The sequence below is a fragment of the Eptesicus fuscus genome, chromosome 2 (assembly GCF_027574615.1).
Source record: "Eptesicus fuscus isolate TK198812 chromosome 2, DD_ASM_mEF_20220401, whole genome shotgun sequence".
Classification (NCBI taxonomy): domain Eukaryota; kingdom Metazoa; phylum Chordata; class Mammalia; order Chiroptera; family Vespertilionidae; genus Eptesicus; species Eptesicus fuscus.
In genome coordinates this window covers 44,928,968-44,949,466 of record NC_072474.1, presented here as the reverse complement: position 1 = coordinate 44,949,466, position 20,499 = coordinate 44,928,968, and the positions used below count along the sequence as shown (strand labels likewise).

Genomic DNA, 20,499 nt, shown 5'->3' with positions numbered 1-20,499 from the left:
CAGCCATTTCTCTTGGGACTTATGTATCTTCTATAATTGAAACTTTGTAGCCCGGAGCGGAGGCCTAGGCCAGCCAGGGCTGCAGAAGCTTTGCTTCCTCCATTGCCCGGGGAAACCCTTGCCTCCTGCTCTTTCCAGCTCAGTGGCTGCCGCCATTTCTGTTTGGATTTGTTTACCTTCTATAATTAAAACTTTGTAGCCTTGAGTGGAGGCTTAGGCCTTCAACAGCAGGCGGAAAGCTTGGCTTCCTTTGTTACGGGGAAACCCAAGCCTCCCTCCTGCTCTCTGTGGCTGTAGCCATCTTGGTTGGGTTTATTTGCATATTTGCTCCTGATTGGCTGGTGGGTGTGGCTGGTGGGCGTGGCTTGTTGGTGTAGTAGAGTTAGGGTCAATTTGCATATTACTCTTTTATTAGGTAGGATGGGTGCACTACTTTGCAGGTGTCCAGTTATGCCAGATTTTTCCAGGTCCTTTTTATTTTGGTCTTGGCTCTTTGAACCAAGCAAAAACATTTTTTTCCTATTGTGTAAGTATGTTCTACACTGTACATATTTAGAAGGCTAGATTTTTCTCTTTTTTTATTAAATTTATTTGGGTTACATTGGTTAATAAAATTATATGTTTCAGGTATATAATTCTATAATATATCATCTGTATATTGTATTTTGTTTACTACCCCAGGTCACGTCTCCTCCCATCATCATTTATTCCCCCTTTACCCTCTTCTACTTCTTCCCACCCCCACCCCCTTCCCTCCGGCAATCACCATACTGTTGTCTGTGTCCATGAGTCTTTCTTTCTTTGCTTAATACTATCACCCTTCTCACCCAGGCCCAACACCCTCTCCTTTGATAGCTGTCAGTCTGTTTTCTGTATCTATGAGTCTGTCTCCACTTTGTTAGTTTATTTTGTTCATTAGATTCCATATATAAGTGAAATCATATGATAACTTGTCTTTCTCTGACTGGCTTATTTCACTAGCATAATACTCTCCTGGGCTACGTTTTCTAAAATATTTGTTCAGAAATACTCATGAAGGAAGCAAAAGACTATCCTGTTTCAATAATATCAACAACAAAATGTATTAAATAAAAACCTGATACAAACCATACACTGTGTTTAGTCACCGTGGACCTAAATATGAGCAGTGTAGGTTTTCTGTCTTTAAGGAATTTCTTCTCTCAATGAGATATATATACATACTAGTAGCCCATTTGCAGGAAGAATCCTGCAAGCGGCCGCTGCGGCCGCATGCGCTGCCGCTGCTGCCGCCGCCGTTGCAGCACCACGCCTGCACCCGCGCACCGCTGCCGCCCATCCCGCTCCGCCCCGCCCCGCTGCGCTCCACCCTGCCCGGGCTTTCCCTCTGGCAGCCACCTTGCTTTCCGCTTTTCCTCCCTCTTACTTCTAAGTTGTCTTCAGTCTTCACTCCTCCCTCCCTCAGTGTGTGCAAATTAACCACCATCTTTGTTGGGTAATTTGCATACTCACCCTAATTGGCTGGTGGGCGTGGCTTTGGCTGGTGGGCGTGGCTTGGGCATAGCAAAGGTGCGGTCAATTTGCGTATTACTATTTTATTAGGTAGGATATGTACAATAGCAATTACAGAATAATACAGTAACAGTTGGGCTAGAAGATGCACATATTTCTGAAGAAACAAAAAGGTTCTCCCTGAGAGTAGGGTAGAGATGTAAGGTCACAAAATCCTTGGAGGTCACATAAAGATTGTTGAACTTCATCATGTAGGTAAGAAAGCAACCATTTGGGTATGCTAAGTGTGTGTTGGGGGGGGGGGCGTGGGGAGAGGGCAAAGTGATTTAATTTTAAAAAGGTTGCTCAACTACCCAAATATGAATTTTTCATAGCTGCTATTAATCAAATTATTTTAGCTGGGGAAAGGAACAGGATAACAAAACATTGATGTGCTTTTTACTCCTTTGCTTCTCATTATAGACTGTCTCATACACACCTGATTTTCTAAGCATTTATAGTCTAACTTATTACACTTCCTTTGGAGTATTTTATGCATCTTCTGAGCCTGGAGTGCTCAAAATATGAAAGTAGTCAAAATTTTTTAAGTTATAACAAAGTGACTATATATAACTCCCGAGATGTGTTTCACTATTTATGTAGGAATAACTGTATAGGTGTACTAATCAATGGGCATCAAGTTTCGGTTAGGCAAGATGAATAAGCTGTAGAATCTGCTGTATAACATTTATAACTGTAGTAAAAAAAAAAGTACACTTAAAATTTGTTACAAGGGTAGATCTCATGTTAAGTCTTCTTATCACAATAAAATAAAATTTAACTGCATACATTTGTGCATTAAAATAGATCTAATGTCTCTATAAATTAATTCAATTAATGGCTGTGACTGGATAAGGTTTTTTTAATATATGCATGATAGGTACCATTAGTAGTAATGTTCATCTATATGTCTTAACATGATTTAGAGATCAAAAAAGAGCCATGTGATCTTTCCACACAGTAAATGGGAAGATGTTTTGAGGTATGGATGCTGTCAAACCCTATCATTTGATTTTTGCCTGCTTCCCTCAACTGAATATATTAACTTTATTTCTCATATCTGAATGTGCTTCCTTGCTTTATTCCCTGTTTTCATAGTTAAAGTCTTGTTGCTAAAGTTAAGTTTCATTGGGTCTTCAAAGATTTCTTGATATTTTTGTAGAGAGAGAGAGGAAGGAGGAGGGATAGATAGAAACATCGATGAGAGAGAAACTTCACTGACTGGCTGTATACCCCCTACTGTGGACTGAGCCTGCAACCTGGGCATGTGCTTTGACCAGGAATTGAACCAGTGATCTCGTGGTTTCTGGGTCAATGCTCAGCCACTGAGCCACACTGGCCGGGCCAGAGTCATGAGTTTCAATACACAAATATACTATGTGAACCCAGTAGTAAATAATATTTAAGTCATCAAAAACATCATGTTGTGAGTGCAGATTCTAGCCATGATGAATTCACAGGGACTGGATTTAATTTTATACATATATATACACTGAGTGGCCAGATTTTTATGATCTCTGAACACATAATAATCTGGCCACTCAGTATATATATATTAGAGGCCCGGTGCATGAATTTGTGCAAGGGTGGGGTCCAGCCAGCCTGGCCAAGGGGAGGGGACATGGGCGATTGGCTGGCCTGCCTGCTGGTCGAACTCCTGGTCGAGGGGACAATTTGCATATTAGCCTTTTTATTATCTAGGATATACACTGAGTGGCCAGATTATTATGCGTTCAAAGATCATAATAATCTGGCCACTCCGTGTGTGTGTGTGTGTGTGTGTGTGTGTGTGTGTGTGTGTATACATATATATATGTGTATATATATATATGTATATACATATATACATATATATATATACATATATACATATATATATATAACAATTTTTTATATGTAGAAGTAGAAAAAGCACACGATAGTAATGGCAGAGAAAGGAGAAATTAAAAAGGTGAATTTATCACATGGACCCAGACAACAGTGTGGCAACAGCCAGAAGGAAAGGGGGTGAGGTAGAGGTGGAGGTGGGCAAAGGGAGGGCAGAAAGAGACTGCTTGGGGCAATGAGCGCATGATGCAGTGTGCAAATGATGTTTTATTGAGTCATACACTTGAAACCTCTATGGTTTTGCAAACCGATGTCACCCTAATAAATTCAGTTGTGTTTTTGTTGTTTTTTTTAAAAAAAGGGCATGACTTATTTCCCGAAGAGTACATTAGGCTCCAGGGCTGGGAGGAAGTTCCTGAACAGACCCCAGGGTTATCTATTCATTAAGGAGACAAAGCTCAGAATATGGAGAAGTAACGTCGTAGAATTTACAACCCAGAGTACCAGGGAGGAGAGAGCATCATTGAGAAGAGCTCCTATATCTGTAGAAAGCTCTGCTTGAGTCTTCAGCTGACTACTGAACTGTGCATGCATGTGAAGAGATAACCAAGGCTGTAGAAAGAGCCATCAAAAGGAGTAGGCAGAACAATCCCTTAGTTTCATACAAGACCTACAAAGGTTTTGTTAATACTATTCAGAAGAAAAAGACCTATTGACATACAAACTGACAAAGAGCATATTCAGAATCTTATGGCCTTGGTAGCAGAAGTAGATTAGGCTATTCTGGTCCCATCTACAGATTGTTAAGATTAAGTCTTGAAAGCATCAAACTGATTCCAAATAACGGCATCCCAGAACAAAGGCTTAAAAAAAAATCTCTAAAACAAGGTAAAATTTATAATATCTTAATCCCATAAAAAATTACTAGGCATAGCTTGGCCGGTGTGGCTCAGTGGTTTAACGTCAACCCATGAACCAAGAGGTCATGGCCCACTTGCCCAGGTTGCAGGCTCAATCCCCGGTGGGGGCGTGCAGGAGGCTACCAATCAGTGTTTCTCTCTCATCAATGTTTTTATCTCTCTATCTCTATCCCTATCCCTTCCTCTCTCTCTAAAATCAGTAGAAACATATTTTTAAAAATTACTAGGCATACAAAGAAGTGAGAAAATATGACCCATAATGAGGGGAAAGGGGAAAGCAATCAGTAGAAATTGCTCCAAAAATGACATGGTAATATGCAGACAAGACATTAAAATGGATCAGAGGAAAGTATAAGCATGATAAAGGAAACTAAGAAGATATAAAAAAGACCCACATTAAACTTCTAGAAATGAAAAATACATGATGTCTGGATAAAAGAATACATTAGATGGAATCACCAGCAGATTAGTGAGCTGGAATACATAGCAATAGAAAAATTCCAATGTGAAATAAAGAGAAAAATCAAAACTGGAAATAAAATTAATAGATTGATGACCTACTAAAGATTAAACTCATTATTATACTAACATATATAGAGTAACATAATTAGAGTACCAGAAGGAGATAGTGTACAGAAAATTTTTAAAGAAATAAGAGCTAAATTCCCCCCCCCCCCCCAAAATTTGTTCAAAACTATAAACCCGTTGATCCTAGAAGCTGAGAAAGCCCCTAATAGAGGTGGAAAAAAAGACAGGCAGTAGACTAGATGAAAGGTACATGGAAATCAATTTGCTTAAAGTCAGTGATAAATAGAAAAATGTGAAAAGCAGATGGAGAAAAAAAGATCTATTACATTTAGTGAGGAAACTGATAATAAACACAGGAAACTTCATGTCAGGAAAAAAATGCAAGAAAGAAGATAGAGGAGAAATATCTTCAAAGTACTGAAAGAAAAAAACAAACTGTCAACTTAGAAAACAACTCTTAAAAGTAAAGACAAAATAAATATTTTCTTCAGACAAAGGCTGAAATAATTTACCACCAGCAGACTAACACTTCAAAAATGTTAAAGGAAGTCTTCTGGTAAAAAGTAAATAATACCAGATAGAAATCTGGATTGATAAAAAAAAAAAATCACAAATAGTATATATGTGTGTAAAAAGACTTTTTTCTTATTTTAAAGATACTTTGCTAAATAAAAAAAAAAATATTAACAGTGTACTCTGAGTTTTATAACATGTTAAAGTAGCACAGAGGCTTGGGAATTGGAAGACAATAGTTTCCCTCCCCTCTTCACCCCACCCCAACCTACAGGCATTACGTTCTAATACCCCCAGAGGATGCCTGAAATTGTGGATAGTACTGAACCCCACATATACTTTTGTTCCTATACATACATACCTATGCTAAAATTTAATTTATAAGTTAGGCATAGAAAGAAAGTAAAAACAATAAGAAAATAGAATCATTATCTATATATATATAAAAGCCTAAGCAACCAGATGACTGGACGGTAGCTATGATGCACACTGACCACCAGGGGGCAGACGCTCAATGCAGGAGTTGCCCCCTCATGGTCAGTGTGCTCCCACGGGGGAAGCGCCACTCAGCTGACAGACGGGTGCCAGATGCCAAGTTGATGGCTGGCGAGCGCAGCTGTGGCAATGCGAGCCTCTCCCGCCCTGCATACCTGAGCGGTGGTGGCGGCAGGCGCAGCGGGGGCCGAGATGAACCGGAGCTGCAAAGCACCCAGCCTGGGCTCAGGCTCCTTCCCCCTGTCGCTTGGTGCACTACTTTGTGCTGTGCAGAATCGACACAGACAGTGGGCTGGAACCCAACGAGCTGGCGGGTAAGGCCAGGCTGTGGTAGGTCAGGCCAAGGGACCCCACCGGTGCACGAATCCGTGCACCGGGCCTCTAGTAACAATATATTGTAATTAAAGTTATGTGAATACGGTCTCTCTCTTTCAAAATATCTTATGGACTGTACTCAGCTTTTCACTTAAAGAGAGCAGTTTATGGCTTCTCTTTGGCATATCCGAATTACCAGCATCACTGTGCATGTGTTTTGGGGCCATCATTAAGTAAAGTAAGGGTGACTTGAACACAAGCACCGAGATACCACACAGTCAATCTGATAGCAAGATGACTGCCAAGTGACTAATGGGTGGGTAGGCTGGCACATATAGCTAAAGATGCTGGACAAGGAGATGACTCACCACTCAGGTGGGACTGAGTAGGTTGCTGTGAGATTTCATCACACTACTCAGAATGGCGTGAAATTTAAAACTTATAAATGATTTATTTTTCGAATTTTCCATTGAATATGTTTGGACCACTATTGACCATAGGTAACAGAAACTGTGGAAAGCAAAACTGTGGATAAGGAGAGATTACTGCATACTGTTAAAAGGTTCTTATATATGGAGTGGTATAATATTACTTGAATGCAGACTGTGGTAAGTTAAAGAGCACACCATAAACTTTAAAGCAAGCAGCCACTAAATTAAAGCCAATTAAATTAAAATCTGTACCAGAAAGATGCCTACAAAATTCCTAAATATCGGAAGTGGAGCAATATATTTCTAAATGACATATGAATCAAAGAATAAAATATAAGGGAAATTAGAAAGTATTTCAAACGAAATGAAGGTTAAGAGATGACATTAAAATGTGTGGGATGCAGCTATAAAGCATTGCTTAGAGAAATATAGCATTGAACACTTATATTAGAAAAAAAAAATGATCAGCAGTGACAGAGATCAGTGGGTGCCTGGAAACAAAGAGGAGGCATGAATTATAAAGGGGTATGAGGAAATTTGGGGAGTGATGGATATGTACTAGGTGTACCAGTTAATAATGAGGATTTTATAATCAAAGAAAACATGATAATTTTAAGAGAAACATCAAAAGTGCTTTATTCAAAGTAATGTCCATCACTAGCTACACATTTCCCCATCTTTCAGGTAATTTGTGGATACCTTCCCAATAAAACTTTTCTTGTTTTGAGGCAAACCATTCAGAGACCCAATTTTCCTCTTCTTCGTACATTTTGAAGTGCTGATCAGAAAGTGTGTGTGCCATCGATCAGAACAAGTGGTAATCTGAAGGAGCAAGGTCTGGTGAATATAGCAGGTGGCTTAATACTTCCCAAGCAAGATCTTTTCATGTGTCTTTAACTGTTTTTGTAGTGTGTGATGGTGCGTCATCATAAAGCTAAATTACTTTGCCATGTCTTCTGGCACATTCTGGTCGTTTCACGATCAAAGCGTGGTTCAAATTGATTATTTGTTGTCGGTAGCGATCAGTATTAATGGTTTTACCTGGTTTAGAAGCTCATAATACACCACATCTTCCTGATCCCACCAAATGCAGAGCATTATCTTCTTTCTGAAGTGATTTGGCCTTGCAGTCGATGTTGATGGTTGACCTGGATCAATCCATGATTTTGTGCATTTGGGATTCTCAAAATAAATCCACTTTTCATCGCCAGTCACAATTCGATGCAAAAAAGACTTTCTTTTGTGCCATTGAAGCAACATTTTACTGATGACTTTTCGGTTTTCCATTTGTCTTTCGTTCAGTTGATGTGGCACCCATTTTCCTTCCTTTAAAATCTTTCCCATTGCTTGTAAATGATCGGAAATTGTTTGATGAGCAACATTTAATCTTTCTGCAAGGTGTTTTTGAGTTTGACATGCATCTTCATCCAATAATGCTTATAATTGTTGGTCTTCAAACTTTTTTGGTTGACCTGGACGTTCTTTGTCTTTCACATTGAAATCATCACTTTTAAAGCATTTAAACCAGCGTTCACAAGTATCTTGAGATGGAACATGTTCACCATAAGCTTTCCGAAGTATTCAGCAGCACTTTTCTTCAAAATAATGAATTAAAACTTCCCGAAAATGCTTTTTTGGCACAAAATTCAACATTTTTAAGCGTAAAAATATCTATGATGTTAACACCTTCAGCAAATTTGACGTATGAAGTTTTGAAGCTTGCTGTCAATACAACAAAATAGCATACATATCAAATCACATATATATCAACATATGTGTAACTCCATCTATTGAAAAAAAATCCACATTATTAACTGGTACACCTAGTACATTATTTTGATGGTGGCGTGATTTCATGTATTATTATGTCAAAACTTATCAAATAGTGCTCTTTAAATATATTCTGTTTAATGTCAGTTATACCTCCAACACTCTCAAATAAAAACTTTACCATGTCAAGGCATTTTCTTTATTGTGTACGATCCTGTTGTTTTTTAATATAAAGTAGGAAACATTTCTAAAAGTTCTAAATATTACAGTGTCTTTTTGACCTATTCACTGCACAGGTCTTGTACTTCCTTATCAAATGTATGCCCAAGAATTTAAAAAGCCCAAGTACCTCCCCACTCACACACACACTTGTCTTTTTCAGATTGAATATGAACACCGAGCGCCAGAGTGCCGCCTGGGTCTGAAGGAAGGCCGTCCGTTCTCAGGGGTCACTGCGTGCTTGGACTTCTGTGCTCACGCCCATAGAGACTTGCACAACATGCACAATGGCAGCACCTTGGTAAGTGCGGCTGAGGACCGGCGTGGAGGAGCAGGGGGCTGGCAGGTGGCAGCATTTCGTGGGAGGAACACGCTCTCTGCAGGTGTCACACGCACAGCAGCGTTTTCATGAATGAACTGTGGTTGCATAACTGTTTGGCATAACTAGTACTCTCATAACAGGTTGGCACACCAGGGGGAACTGTGTTGACAAGCACATGAAAATCATGGAAATTCTTGGTGCTAATTTAAACCAGTGTCTATGAGTTGCCAGCTCCTAGCAGGTGGCTGCCAAAAAAACCTTTAAAAATTACGTGTCAGCTATCTGGTAGGTTATGGCCAGTGAAGCAGCAAGCCAAAGTACCGGTCACCTTGCAGAGAAGTACTAATGGAAGCACGTCGTCACTGCCGCAGTAACTACTATAGAAGATTCAAAGTGAAAAAGCGCCCACGGAACTACATATTCCAGTGGGTGAAATGCACTGAGCCTTGTAATTGGAGGCTATGGTACAGGGGGAAAATGAATACAGTCTTAGGGTAGGGCAACCTTCCATACTAACGAAGTCCGGGAAAAGGATTTGCCTGGAGAGAGATGATCCGAGGTGGAGATAAGGAATGAGAAAGTTCAAGTGAAGAAACTGCATTCATCAATCTAACGAGTCATCAACATGGATATAGTTATAGTTAAGGAAGGTGACCAGTTAATGAAAAATCAAAAGACAGGCACTAAAGTTATATTGTAGGGTAGAAAAGAATTCAAGGAGGTAGTAGCAATAGTGGAAAGAATTTGAGAAAACTGGTGCAAAGCTTTTATTGAGAAGCAGAGAAGGTATTGGTTTAATGGTCTACTACAGGAGATGAAAAACTTTTAAAGGCAAGATAGTATATATTTTAGGCTTTGTAGGCCATATAGGATTTTCATAGAGCATATTCTTTGGAGATTTAAAAAAAATTTATATATATATTTTACACACACACACACACACACACACACACACACACACACTAGAGGCCCGGTACATGAAACTTGTGCATGGGGGGAGGGGGGTCCCTCAGCCCAGCCTGCACCCTCTCCAATCCAGGACCCCTTGAGGGATGTCCGACTGCCGGTTTAGGCCCGATCTCTGGCGGGATCAGGCCTGAACTGGCAGTCAGACATCCCTCTCGCAATCCAGGACTGCTTGTTCCTAACTGCTCACCTGCCTGCCTGCCTGATTGCCCCTAACCACTCTACCTGCCTGCCTGATTGCCCCTAACTGCTCTCCCCTGCCAGCCTGATCACCCCTAATTGCTCTCTCCTGCCAGCCTGATCGCCCCTAATTGCTCTCCCCTGCCAGCCTGATCGCCCCTAACCACCTCTGCCTAAGCCCCTGCCACCATGGCATTGTCCGGAAGGACATCTGGAAGGATGTCCAGAAGACATCCGGTCTAATTAGCATATTACACACACACACACACACACACACACACTAATTAGCATATGTAATATGCTAATTAGACCAGATGTCTTCTCAGTGTGTGTGTATATACATACACACACACACACACACACACACACACACACACACATACACATATACATATACACACACACAAACTGAGTGGCCAGATTATTATGATCTCTGAACGCATAATAATCTGGCCACTCAGTCTCTGTGTGTGTGTGTGTGTGTGTGTGTGTATTAGAAGGGCCCGGTGCGTGAATTCATGCATGGGTGGGGTCTGGCCAGCCTGGCCAGTGGGAGGGGACATGGGCATTTGGCTGGCCTGCCTGCTGGTCGAACTCCTGATCGAGGGGACAATTTGCATATTAGCCTTTTTTTTTTTAAAATATATTTTATTGATTTTTTATAGAGAGGAAGAGAGAGGGATAGAGAGCTAGAAACATTGATGAGAGAGAAACATCGGTCAGCTGCCTCCTGCACACCCCCTACTGGGGATGTGCCCGCAACCAAGGTACAATGCCCTTGACCGGAATCGAACCCGGGACCCTTGAGTCCGAAGGCCGACGCTCTATCCACTGAGCCAAACCGGTTTTGGCTGCATATTAGCCTTTTATTATATAGGATATACACTGAGTGGCCAGATTATTATGCGTTCAGAGATCATAATAATCTGGTCACTCAGAGTGTGTGTGTGTGTGTGTGTGTGTGTGTGTGTGTGTGTGTGTGTGTGTGTGTATTGATTTCAGAGAGGAAGGGAGAGGGAGAAAGAAATAGAAACATCAATGATGAGAGAAAAATCTATGATCCACTGCCTCCTGCACACACCACACTGGGGATAAAGCCCACAACCCAGGCATGTGCCCTGACCAGGTATGGAACTGCGAGCGACCTCTTGGTTCACAGGTTGATGCTTAATCATTGAGCCATGCTGCTGGGGAAATTGATCCACTCTTTATTAATAACAGACATAGTTTTGTGGTCACTGATCTGGTCCTGTAGACCACCACCACAAATCTAAATAATGAGAGCAAGAAAGACACACACACACACACACACACACACACACAGTTGTTCTGGACTGAAACAGGCTGTCTGTCTTCCTTTCCTACCAGGTATGCACCCTCACAAGAGAAGACAATCGAGAAATCAGAGGCAAGCCTGAGGATGAGCAGCTCCACGTGCTGCCGCTCTACAAAGTCTCTGATGTGGATGAGTTTGGGAGCGTAGAAGCTCAGGAGGAGAAGAAACGAAATGGTGCTATTCAGGTGCTAAGTTCTTTTCGGCGGAAAGTCCGGATGTTAGCAGAGCCAGTGAAGACGTGCCGACAGAGGAAACTAGAAGCCAAGAAAGCTGCAGCCGAAAAGCTTTTTTCTCTGGAGAACAGCGCACATAAGAATGAAAAGGACAAGTCAGCCCCGTCCCGCACAAAGCAGGCTGAAGGTGCAGCCCAGGCTAAACACTTGGCAGGTAAATTCAACGGAAGCCTTGTAGATATATGTGTTATATGATACTGAAAATGAGCATTGTTCACTTTGGAAGGTCACATTTAGTCACGGTCTTAGTTCTGTACCAGAATCTTCTCTAAAGTCGCAAGGGCCAGGCTTTGCTCTTGGAGATGGTACTGAGCTATTGCACCATCAGACCCCGCTTGATGGGGAACTTCGGATTTTATTCTATAATAAATGGCAGAATCTCCTGATAGGTGAGTGATATGGTGAAATCAGTGTTAATCTCGCAGTGGCAGGTAGGCCACATTCGAGCGGAAGGAGCTAATAGTTTGGAGACAGAAGCCATAAACCAAGAGTGAGGTAATAAGAGCTTGAATTTTGGTGGTGGCAATGAAGATGTAGCAAAGATGACAGAAGTGAATTCTTCCAAAATTAATATCAGTATACTGGTGGCAAAACATTGGGATAAGGAGAAGACAAATTTAAGGATGACTCCAAAGTTTTAAGCCTAGATAACTTAAGCAGTACAATTTATTGAAATAAGTTTGGGAACAAGCTTAGGGGGCTGTGGCAGGAGAATAAGGTGCCTTCCCTTGGCCATATTACGTTTGCGGTTTAGGAGGTGGGTCCACATGTAGTTCTTATAAAGCTTTCACCCATCCCATGGATCACATCTATAGAAGGAGCAATAGAATGTGACTTATCAATACTTAGTTGATATTTTCTGTCCAAAGCCCCTTGCTTTACGTCAGCAGTTAATAGTGTAAAGAATCATACAACAATGTAATGTCCATATCCAAATTATAGGCCTGACCATTAACAGGAGAAAAGTGTATATCTTGTCATTTAGGTGAACCAGTTTGCTTAGAAAGTCAAATCTTCCTGTTGATTCATGGTGAAGCCTAAAAAAATGCAAATTAACCCAAACCAACATGGCTACAGCCACAGAGAGCAAGGTTTCCTAGGTAACAGAGGAAGCCAAGCTTTCTGCCAGCCTTTGCAGGCCTAAGCCTCCACTCAAGCTACAAAGTTTCAATTATAGAAGGTAAACAAATTCAAACAAATGGCGGCAGAATGGAGCTTGAGAGAGCAGGCCAGGGTTGCCGGTGGCAACAGGGGAAGCAAAGCTTTCCACACACCCTGGCCGGGCCCACCCGCTTAAGGCAACAAAGTTTCAATTATAACCCCAACACAAATGGCTTCGGGCCTCTGAGGGAGCCCCAGGCTTGGCTCTGCTCCAGGCTACAAAGTTTCAATTGTAGAAGGAAAATAAATTCCAGATACCAGGGCCTCCGCTTTCCTTGCCAGGGGGCGTGGCCGGCCTGCAAACCACCACAGGCCCCTCGCTCAGGCCGCCCCACGCCCCAAGGGTACCCCACCCTGATCAGGGACACCCTTCAGGGCAAACCAGCTGGCCCCCACCCCTGTACCAGGCCTCTATCCTATCTAATAAAAGAGTAATATGCAGATTGATCATCACTGCAACACACAATATAGCTGCCCCCATGTGGTCAAAGATCCTGCCCCATGTGGACACAAGATGGCCACCACAGCAGCAGGAGAGGGCAGTTGGGAGGCACCTGGCCTGCAAGGGAGGGCAGTTGAGAGGGACCAAGCCTGCAAGGGAGGGCAGTTGGAGGTGATCAACCCTGCAGGAAAGGACAGTTAGGGGTGACCAGGCCGGCAGAGGAGGGAAGTTGGGGGCAAATAGGCTGGCAGCAGAGTGGTTAGGGGGTGATCAGGCTGGCAGGCAGAAGCGGTTAGGGGCAATCAGGAAGGTAGGCTGGCAAGCAGTTGGGAGCCAGCAGTCCTGGATTGTGAAAGGGATGTCCAACTGCCTGTTTAGGCCCGATCCCAGGAATCGGGCCTAAACGGGCAGTCGGATATCCCTTGAGGGGTCCCAGATTGGAGAGGGTACAGGCTGGGCTGAAGGACAATCCCCCTCCGTGCACGAATTTCGTGCACCGGGCCTCTAGTTTAGAATAATGTGCCAAAGATGCTTAATAAATATTTGTTGGTTGGTTGACTCACTGCGAGAAATTAATCCTATTCAGTCCCTGATATCTCCGTTAAGTTGGCTGTAAAGGGTAAGCGTGTAGGACTTGGCCTCTCGTCCCTTCTTACCGGCTTCGGTAACGATCGTTCCGGTGGTCAGGGCCGCCAGCGCAGCTCCATTTGTTCTGATCTCAGGTAACGCTCTTAAGTGAGGTCATGAAACAACAGTATGACTTGGTAAAGTGTCACTTGCAAAGCGGAAAGTTTCATCTACAACTCTATAAATGTCCTTTCTTGAAGGCATGCTAATGAAATGGGTTCGTGTGTTATAGAAGATGCTTTGGGTGTTTAAATGAATGTCATTTTTCTTCTCGTTGCATTGCTGAATCTTTTCATAACAAATTTTATGCTACTTAATTTTAACTATCTAACCAATTGTATCGCATGCCAGGCAGTGGAGAAATAAAGGAAAATAAGGCATGGTCCCTTCCCACATGAGGAATTCCTTGTTAGGAGGTTAAAGAGGGGACTAAACATGGATAATTACCATAATTGTGACTGTTGCTTCATATGACTTATGTGTATGGTGGGTAACGCACAATCCCTGGAAGATGAGGGCATGGAAGGCTTGCTCAAGGAAGGGATGACTGTGCCGAGGGAGGGCAGGGAGCGGGGTGGAGGGTGGAGGGCAGTTCATGCAGAGAGTTTGGCATGATCAGAAGCAGAGGCTCCAGAGAATGAGATGCTCTCCGTTGAATGTCTTTTGGGTGTTCACTACCTCTACCTTCACTTACCAGACTGTCCTTTTATGAGGTCTGTCATTTTATTTCTGATGCTTTAGACACAAAAAATTATGCCAAGACAGTCATCAGCACCCTGACTCTGCTCTTACCTGGTTTGATGGGTGTTGCATAATCCTGGTGGTGGTTCTTCCATGCATTTAAGCATCCTCACTCGCTTTCATAAAATAATAATCAAGCATGCTTGTTCCTGCTCTTTTCTTATCTTGTCCACAAAACTTCTGTGACTTTCAGGACCAGTCATGCAGCTGTCCCAGCAGCCCCAGCCCCAGTCACAGCCCCAGCAACTACAGAAGCAGCCTCCACAGCCTCAGAAGCCGCCGCCGCAGCCGCAGCCGCAGCCACAGCCACCCCAGCAGCAGCCACCACATCACCCCTTGACTAATAACCATCATTCGGAGACTGTCAGCTCTTACTATTCTTCCGGACCCACCAATCTATATATGAGACGGCCCAATCCAGTGAGTCCTTATTCAAGCTCTTCACACAGTTCGGATATTTATGGAGGAGGCGCCAACGGTGTGAACTACTACTCCACCTCATCCCAAACTGCGGGTTCATATTTGAATTCTTCTAATCTCATGAGCCCCTACCCCGGGCTTCTAAACCAGAACAACCAGTACCCGTCCTATCAGTGCAACGGGAACGTATCCATGGACAGCTGCTCCTCCTACCTGGGTTCCTACTCTCCCCAGTCCCAGCCCATGGATCTCTACAGGTATCCGAACCAAGACCCTCTCTCTAAGCTAAACCTACCGCCCATCCACACACTTTACCAGCCGAGGTTCGGGAATAGCCCGAGTTTTACTGCCAAGCCCTTAGGTTACGGAAACCAGAACCTGCAGGGGGACACCTTCAGCAGCTGCACGCCCAGGCCGAGCGCGCGCCCCGCGGGGACACTGCCTCCTTACTCCACGCACGAGATGGATGGCCACTTCCTGGGCGCCGCCTCCAGGTTCCCACCCCATCTGGGCAACCCCAGCACCGAGTATAAAAACGGTGAGCATCACCCGCCTTCTCCTATGCTCCCCAACTACGGTGCAGCCCCGGGCCTGTTCGGCGGCTCTCTCCACGCCCTGCACCTCCAGGACAAGGAGAACGACCTGCTTCCCCACACCGCTAACGGGCTCCCCAAGGTGCTCCGGGGCCCGAACCCCGATCGCGCCGCTGCTGCCCAGCCGGGCTTGCACGGGGCGTTGCAGGACGCGGGCGGCCAGGAGAAGCTGCCCCCGGCGGCGGCGGCGGCGGCGGCCGGCGGCGGCGGCGGAGGAGAACGACGAGGTCTGGTCGGACAGCGAGCAGAGCTTCCTGGACCCTGACATCGGCGGCGTGGCCGTGGCTCCGGCCCACGGCTCCATCCTCATCGAGTGCGCCAAGCGGGAGCTGCACGCCACGACCCCCCTGAAGAACCCCAACCGGAACCACCCCACCAGGATCTCGCTCGTCTTCTACCAGCACAAGAGCATGAACGAGCCCAAGCACGGCCTGGCGCTCTGGGAAGCCAAGATGGCCGAGAAAGCCCGGGAGAAGGAGGAGGAGTGCGAGAAGTACGGCCCGGACTACGTGCCGCAGAAGAGCCACGGCAAGAAGGCCCGGCGGGAGCCCGCCGAGCCGCACGAGCCGGCCGAGCCCACTTACCTGCGCTTCATCAGGTCCCTGGCCGAGCGGACCCTGTCGGTGACCACGGACTCCACAGTGACCACGTCTCCCTATGCCTTCACTCGGGTCACGGGGCCTTACAACCGATACGTGTGACGTCGCCACACCCCGGGGTTGGTTACCTCACGTGGAAAGACCGCAGCCAGCCCGCCCGCAGGGTGTAGTTCTCCTGGCCTGGGCCCTGGGGAAAGGACACGGTATTCGTGACACATGTGGTAGGAGGAACCTCAGCTCACCAGCAAACAAAAAAAAGAAGGGGTCACCTTAACCATAGCACTTAATTTCCACTGACTCCTAAGTGGTCACAGATGGCATCCTTGCAAAAAGACCAAAAAAAAAAAAAAAAGCATTCTATGCAAAACGAAGGTGGGGAAGAGAGGGTTCCACAATTTACATTTTTAAACACTGGTTCTATGATTGGACGAGCTGATATGTAAATGTGACTTTTCCCCACCTTGCAGCTCTACACATCTGTGACCACTTTTCAGTAATACCGAGTGTGCGTAGTCCTGGACACAAATCAAGCAAGTACTGTAGTATTACAGTGGCAGGATTCTTAAATTCCATCTGGTGCTGAACATATGATGTACTGAAATACTGGAATTATGATTTTTTTTAACATGCAGTTTTTACTGTAATCTTAATATTAACTTTTATTTATCAAATAGCTACAGGAAGCATAAATGAATAGACAGCAAAACACTGAATTTGTTTGGATGTTCTAAGAAATGGTGCTAAGAAAATGGTGTCTTTAACAGTTGAAAATTTAATGCCTTTATATCATCAAGATCTATCAGTGAACTCCAGTGCCCTTGAATAATAGGGGTACCTTTTCATTCAAGTTTTTATTATAATTACCTATTCTTACACAAGCTGTTTTTAAAAAGTGGACATTTTAAAGGCCTCTGGATTTTGCTCATCCAGTGAAGTCCTTGTAGGACAATAAACGTATATATGTACATATATATATATACACACACACATGTATATGTGCACACACATGTATATGTATAAATATTTTAAATGGTGTCTTAGAAGCACTTTGCCTACCTAAGCTTTGACAACTTGAACAATGCTAAGGTACTGAGACGTTTAAAAAAAAAAAGTTTACTTTCATTTTAGAATGCAAAGTTGATTTTTTTAAGAAAGCTTTTAAAATATTTTTGCTTTTAGCCATGCATCTGCTGATGAGCAATGTGTCCATTTTTCATACAGCCGGTTAAATCCAAAAGGGGGCTTACTGGATTCAAGAGAATACGTTAGTCCATAACACATGTTTTCTGGTGCTCATCTCTCATGCTATACTGTAACAGTTTTATACAAAATTGTATGACAAGTTCATTGGTCAAATATGTACTTTTCAGAATTTTTTATCAACTTCGGTAATGATTGACTTCATGCCACAGACTCAACCGTGCCGTTCACTTACACAAAGTGATTTTATGGCTCTTTATGCTCTTCAGCAATTGAATGTCAGTCTGCCTTTGTGTTGATGATTGTACGTTGTGATGTTGTCACTTCTTGGCTTAAGTGTCCTCTTTACCAGGAAGACCGACCGAGCAGACTGATGCCTGCATAAGATGAATAAACAGGGTTAGTTCCATGTGAATCTGTCAATTAAAGGAAAAGAAAAGAAACAGGCAGCTGGCTTGCTGTGGTGGTTTTAAATCATTAATTTGTATAAAGAAGTGAAAGAGATGTATAGTAAGTAAATTAATTGTAAACAAAACTTTTTTAACGCAATGCTTTAGTATTTTAGTACTGTAAAAAGTTAAATATATACATACATATATATATATATGGATTTGAAGTAGAATTCACATCATGATGGTGCTACTCAGCCTGCTACAAATATATCATAATGTGAGTTAAGAATTCAGTTAAGGGTTGAGTGGTGTTCCTACTGTCATATACCTCAACACTAGTTTGGCAATAGGATATTGAACTGAGAGTGAAAGCTTATAGCATCATGTACCATCATTTTTTTCCAAGTCTTTCTTTTTTATAATTGAAACGCATACCTTTTTGTTCAATACTTGATTTCTTAGCAAGTATAACTTGAACGTCAACCTTTTTGTTCTAAAAATCAGGGATATTTCAGCTCATGTTCTCCTTATGCCAACATGTCACCTGTGTTTATGTAAAATTGTAGGTTAATAAACATATTCTTTTTCAGGGATTTAAACCTTTTACTTTGAATCCCTCCTATTTTGCTTGTATATGTCCTCATGTAACTAAAACTAATTTTGTATATCTGTTGACCCCTTTTATTGTAAAGAAAAGCATTTTAAAAGTTTGGGGAATATTTTGACTGTTTTGAGCAGGAAAAAAATTACATGGAAATAGAATGCACTGAGTTGATAAAGGGAAAATTATAAGGCAGGAGTTTGGCAAGTGGCTGCTGGCTAGAGTCTTTCAACTCTCTAAATAAAGATGTTTTGATCCTGTAACCAGTAAAGGTACAGATCCATAAGGATGTCCCCAAACAGGCAGAACATTTAGGGGTATGGTGTGCAATCGACTGTACAATTACATTTTGGTCTAAGTACACTTTTGCTTACTAAAATTTCAAATTCTTAATCAAGGGAGCCTTTGAGATTTATTGGTCAAATCTCTCTTTATAACATGGCTTTTGTCTTTTTAAAAACTTCCCTTTTTGGCTGTGACCAATTTACAAATATTTCAAAAACATTTGCTTTGCAAATGTCAAACCACATGATTTTAATATTTTACATTAAATATATAGCATATATTTAATGCCAAATATTTGGCTACTACATGCATATTTGTTGGTTTTGAGTCATCCATCCCTTTATGAATATTTGGTTTCTATATCATCCACTGTCACTTGTCAAACTGCTAGCCAGCAAGAGCAGGAAATATAGTTTGGGGGGTTCAGGAGAGGTTAGGTAGGGAGAAGAAGAGAAAATTGAATGGCATATTGTAAATATCAGATCTATAATTGTAAATATAAAACCTGCCTCAGAATGAATGGCAAGCAGATCTCCAGTTTGCTTATATAGGAATATCAGGTTGACTATATAGCCATACTTGAAAATGCTTCTGAGTGGTGTCAACTTTACTTGAATGAATTTTTCATCTTGATTGACGCACAGTGGTGTACAGTTCACGTCTCAAGCTAGTGGTCAACTTGTGTAGGAGCCTTCTGCAGTTGGACACTAAGGTAATGAACTCTGTGTGCATTTTTTCCTATGCTTTTTTAAAAACTTAGTTTCATTTCATTTTCATGAAATGTTTGGGTGTCTATAAAATCTGAGAATGGTTGTAAATACTGTAAGTATTGTAATGTTATGAATGCAAGTTATTTGAAAGCGTTTATTATTATATCATTCCTGATAACGCTATGTGAGTGTTTTTAATAAAATTTATATTTATTTAATGCACTCCTAAGTATTGTCTTGTTAAAGTTTCTGTTTACTGCCTAAGTTATTGCCATCTCAACGAGGCCAAAGGGAATGAAAAGAATTCATTTTTTTTAAAGGTAATTTTAGATGGTCATTCTTAATGTTAAACTATATCTAGAGTAATATCCACATAATTAAGGCCAAATATTTCTCTGGTTAAATAGGTATTAGCCTTTTTTTCCCAGTTTACTTGTTAGTGTATTCACCTTACTTGAGTAGCCAGTGTATGTCAGGAATAGAGTAATAGCATCTGCTGACCTTCATTAGACTGACCATCCCTTCCTGTGTGTAGTTTGTAAGGGCCACCAGCAACAGCAGGTACACTGGGGTTGAGTTCACATTTCTCTGGTCTAAGGCCACCCTGATTTTTCGATTCACATTTTCCTCTTTATGTTCACTCTTCTCAAGGAAGACTCCTCTTCCTGCCCATCCAAAAGGCAGGTTGTGTTGGACAAGAAAAGAGGGGGGAGATGGGCTGGGCAGCACCACATAGACACGCATGTCCTCATCCATCCCATGTGGCTTCAGGGAGCTGGAGGCTAGGGTGTCCTCATCTCTGCCTCTTCTTTGTCCCGTGACGCAGCTCTCACGCAGCACCAGTGCCCTCCGCTGAAGCACTTCCTAGAAACACAAGACATCCAACACAGTAACTAGTTATAGTTACGGCCTTTCAGCCGTTCCCAGCCCGCATCCCTCCTCCCACCCCCGCCCAACCTCTATCCCTTCCCTTCCCAAATTGGCAGAGAAATCGTTTTCATCATGCAATAAGTAAGGAAATTCCCTTTCCCATATTTCCCTCTCTCTTCAGCCTGGGCCAAACCTGATTTAAATAGTCATTCCTGAGCCCACCTTTGAGCTTGACTGGGTGATTCCTCCAGCACTCTAACCCAAAGCCGGCAT

At 42.8% G+C, this 20,499-nt stretch overlaps 1 protein-coding gene across 1 annotated transcript in view; it reads left to right on the top strand.

Moving 5' to 3' along the window:
* Nucleotides 1-19,578, top strand: part of TET2 (tet methylcytosine dioxygenase 2) — a 133,819-nt gene extending 114,241 nt beyond the window's left edge. The window contains 4 exon segments of the mRNA XM_054726882.1: nucleotides 8,712-8,849; nucleotides 11,385-11,739; nucleotides 14,732-15,777; nucleotides 15,779-19,578. Of these exon segments, the coding sequence (XP_054582857.1) occupies nucleotides 8,712-8,849; nucleotides 11,385-11,739; nucleotides 14,732-15,777; nucleotides 15,779-16,270 (2,031 nt within the window). The 3' untranslated portion in view covers nucleotides 16,271-19,578.
* Nucleotides 19,579-20,499: the final 921 nt, after the last annotated feature.